Here is a 3,184-nt window from a genome sequence, read left to right as displayed (position 1 = left end):
AAAAAGGTGGTGCAATACGTGGGTCTAACAGCTCATCACTTCTAATTAATAGGGAACAAATTTCATGTTATAGTTCAAAAAAGAAAAGATTGTTTCACAGGACACAAAAGATTTAAGTTAACTATAATTTTACAATTTTTATATAAATAAATCCCAATTTATGGTGTCGTCGAGGTAATAAAATTTGAGAGAAAATAATTAGGATACTATATAAATCATGGTATTTTAAACCAAAGAAACATATATTTTTTTTCCTCAAATATATAATCCAATGTTTTCTTTATTAACCGAGTTTCGAAATAAGCATAAAGGGAATCAAAGTTTATTCACATATTTTGAAAAGATTCGAGGAAATATATATTTAGAAAGGAAAAATGGATACCACAATTTGACTTCATTATCATCGAATTTACTGGCTTCTTCATAATGGCTACCGAAGAATAGATTCACAGAACCAGAGAAATTGATATCTTCTACGTAGATTCCGGCTAAGGCTTCTCTATACATTCTTAACAGACAACACATACTGTTTCTTCCTTAACTTCATCGAAAATATTGGCAGTACTGAGTCCGTAGAGATGAAAGAAGTGATGGGAGTGATGAGCAGCAGGTGTTCTCACACCTCTCACATCACAGAGATCATCATCACCAGCTTTTTCCGTCACAAATCTTGCGTCTCCTGTTAGTTTCGCCAATCCTCAAGCCTAGCGCCCGTGAAGGGCCTGCGAATTTTCTTCTTCTTCTTTTTGTTTCAAAGTAAAATAAAGTAAAATCAGCGGTGGCCGATTGCAGAAGTGGGAGATTCTTGAAAAAATTTATGCTTGTTCTGTACTGCTGCTGTTCTCTGTAGAAACATAATATCTACGCATATAGGAATGATGATGGGTGGGGGAATGATCTTTGGTGGTGGTGGCCCGAATCAGAAGCAGAAACTCAAGATTTCTTCTCTTGATGGCCCTTTCGATCATTCAATATTTGCTTCGGCTTCTTCGAATCCTTTTACTGGTGAGTGTTTATTGGTTTTTGGTTGTGAAATCTGCGTTGACTTATGTGGAAGTCGGTTCACGGTTTTAGTTGAGATGTGATACAATTTTTGTCATTTATTCTTTGGATCAGCAAGAGAGACCAATTGTTAAATGGTGACTTGAAATATATTAAGCACCTTTTTATTCGATCACACACTATATTTGTTGTTGTTGTCGTTTTTGTTGATGCGAGTCGAAATGCATTGCGTTGCTGATTGAGTTCTGTTTCAGGCTCAGGTGCCATGGTTAATTTTGGAGCTTTTGGTGTGAACATGTCTGGAAACTTGTATTGTCGATCTTTGGAGCAAGAAGAGATGAGCGGAGACGAGTACTTGGACGAGTATTTCAACCATCCTGAGAAGAAGAAGCGTCTTACGGTGGACCAAGTTCAGTTTCTTGAGAAGAGTTTCGAGGCTGAAAATAAACTCGAGCCAGATAGAAAGAACCAGCTCGCTGTGGAGCTCGGTTTACAGCCTCGACAGATCGCGATATGGTTCCAAAACCGCAGGGCTCGATTGAGAACTAAGCAAGTTGAAACTGATTATGACACATTGTTCGACAAGTATAATTGTCTGAAAACAGATTACGATAACCTTCTCAAGGAGAATGAGAAACTCAATCTAGAGGTGATGATATGCTTCTTCAATTCTAAAGTGTTGACTTTGTTTAAATGAGAAATGAAGAAGCTGCTTGTTTTTCTGAATAATGTATGTTTAAGGCTTTAAGCATTGTTGTATTTATTCCTTGTGTTTTGACTAGTTTGCCTTGCAGGTTTTTCACCTTAAAGAAAACCTTAATGCTAAGGAAAAAGAGAAGGAAAACGAAAACTCGCAATCGTGGGTCTTGAAAGGACCTTCTGAATCAGGGATGGAGAAATGCGTTTCTGCCGCGGTCTTTAAAGACGAAGGATCCACGGTGTTGGCAGTGGCATGTCTAAATGAGGATCAAAGTGAAGCCAGAAGTGATTCAAGTACTGGCACAGATAGTCTATGTTACAATAATGGGACTCTCCCTTTGCTTATGGAAACAGGGGATGATTCTTCTCGTGTTTTTGAACCTGATCAGGCGGACTATTCGGACGAGTCTTTGCAACTTGCTTACGTCTCTGCGAAGAGCGAAGAAGGCTACTGTCACGCCCCCCCTGCGAACTCATGGTCTCCTATCGAAGATCATGGCTTTAGCTTCTGGTCATATTGAGTTCCGCCTGGTGTATATATTTTATCTTGTTCAAGTTTCTTTATGGCACTATAATATGACAGTACATGTGACAATACATGTTCATGTTTCGTTTTTCTGGCTATGTTCGAAGTAGCTAATACTCCTATTGTATGTACTCTTGTTTTGGCACAATGTTTTGTGGATTGGACTCGCTTAGAATCTGATTTTTTTATGACAAATGAGAGGACAAATTCGTGTCTAGCATTCGGTCCTGTCCCGTGTTGGAATATAAATATGTTCTTTGTTCTTCGAATTCTTTTTGGCTATGAATCTTGTGGAGGAAGTGACCATAGGCCGCGCCGTCGACCCGAAAGCGCGTTTGGCAAGATCAAGAAGACAATGTGTTAAGAAGTTGGAAGATGCCGCATAGTATTGATCAGAGCAAATCTATGCACGATTACATATTACTTTTAAAATTACAAAATTTATTTTAAAATATTTTTTGTGCATTTAGGAATAACGTATAAATTTGTATAACTTTCACAATACATATAAAATAACTCATAAAAAAACAAACGAATTGCGATATTGCCTCCCAAGATCTTGATCCCATCTGAGTCCAAAGGCCAAAAGTAACAACTTTTGGTTTCAGTTGAGGTACTGCTCTAATGGAAACTTTAGATGAGCTAAGAATATATTGGGGAAAAGGCACCATCGATTGTGGCATGTGACTTGGAATACATAATGTGGACATGTACTATAGATTGCTAAATACATTCTGGTAGTGTTTTAATGGATGAATTTGATTTGAGAAAAATTGAAGTAATGAAATTTCAAATAACTTTACTATTAATATTGCATAACTTATATGGAATCGGACTGAAATTCACTTTAAAAAATACTTCCATTACCATACTGAGAAAAAAAATTGAAATCCATCTAAAAAATTGGATTTGGTGGGAAATGGCAATTTGCAGATTAAATAATAATAATAATAATAA

The 3,184-nt window shown here is 36.9% G+C and overlaps 1 protein-coding gene across 1 annotated transcript; it reads left to right on the top strand.

Moving 5' to 3' along the window:
* The first annotated feature begins 341 nt into the window (after positions 1 to 341).
* On the top strand, positions 342 to 2,311 carry LOC140883478 (uncharacterized). Its single transcript, XM_073289962.1, has 3 exons — positions 342 to 1,005; positions 1,257 to 1,651; positions 1,797 to 2,311. Exons 1-3 carry the CDS (start codon positions 876 to 878, stop codon positions 2,220 to 2,222), a joined length of 951 nt encoding a protein of 316 aa, XP_073146063.1. The 5' UTR covers positions 342 to 875; the 3' UTR covers positions 2,223 to 2,311.
* Positions 2,312 to 3,184: the final 873 nt, after the last annotated feature.

This window comes from Henckelia pumila, chromosome 2 (assembly GCF_033568475.1).
Source record: "Henckelia pumila isolate YLH828 chromosome 2, ASM3356847v2, whole genome shotgun sequence".
NCBI lineage: Eukaryota > Viridiplantae > Streptophyta > Magnoliopsida > Lamiales > Gesneriaceae > Henckelia > Henckelia pumila.
The sequence above is the reverse complement of the archived record's forward strand: the minus strand, read 5'-3'. Positions and strand labels throughout refer to the sequence as shown.

Excerpts from the sequence above, each read along its gene's own strand:
- LOC140883478 (XM_073289962.1), top strand. The coding sequence starts at position 876 with ATGATGATGGGTGGGGGAATGATCTTTGGTGGTGGTGGCCCGAATCAG. Across the intron at positions 1,006-1,256 it reads TTCTTCGAATCCTTTTACTG|GCTCAGGTGCCATGGTTAAT; the intron begins GTGAGTGTTTAT and ends GTTCTGTTTCAG. Across the intron at positions 1,652-1,796 it reads ATGAGAAACTCAATCTAGAG|GTTTTTCACCTTAAAGAAAA; the intron begins GTGATGATATGC and ends TTTGCCTTGCAG.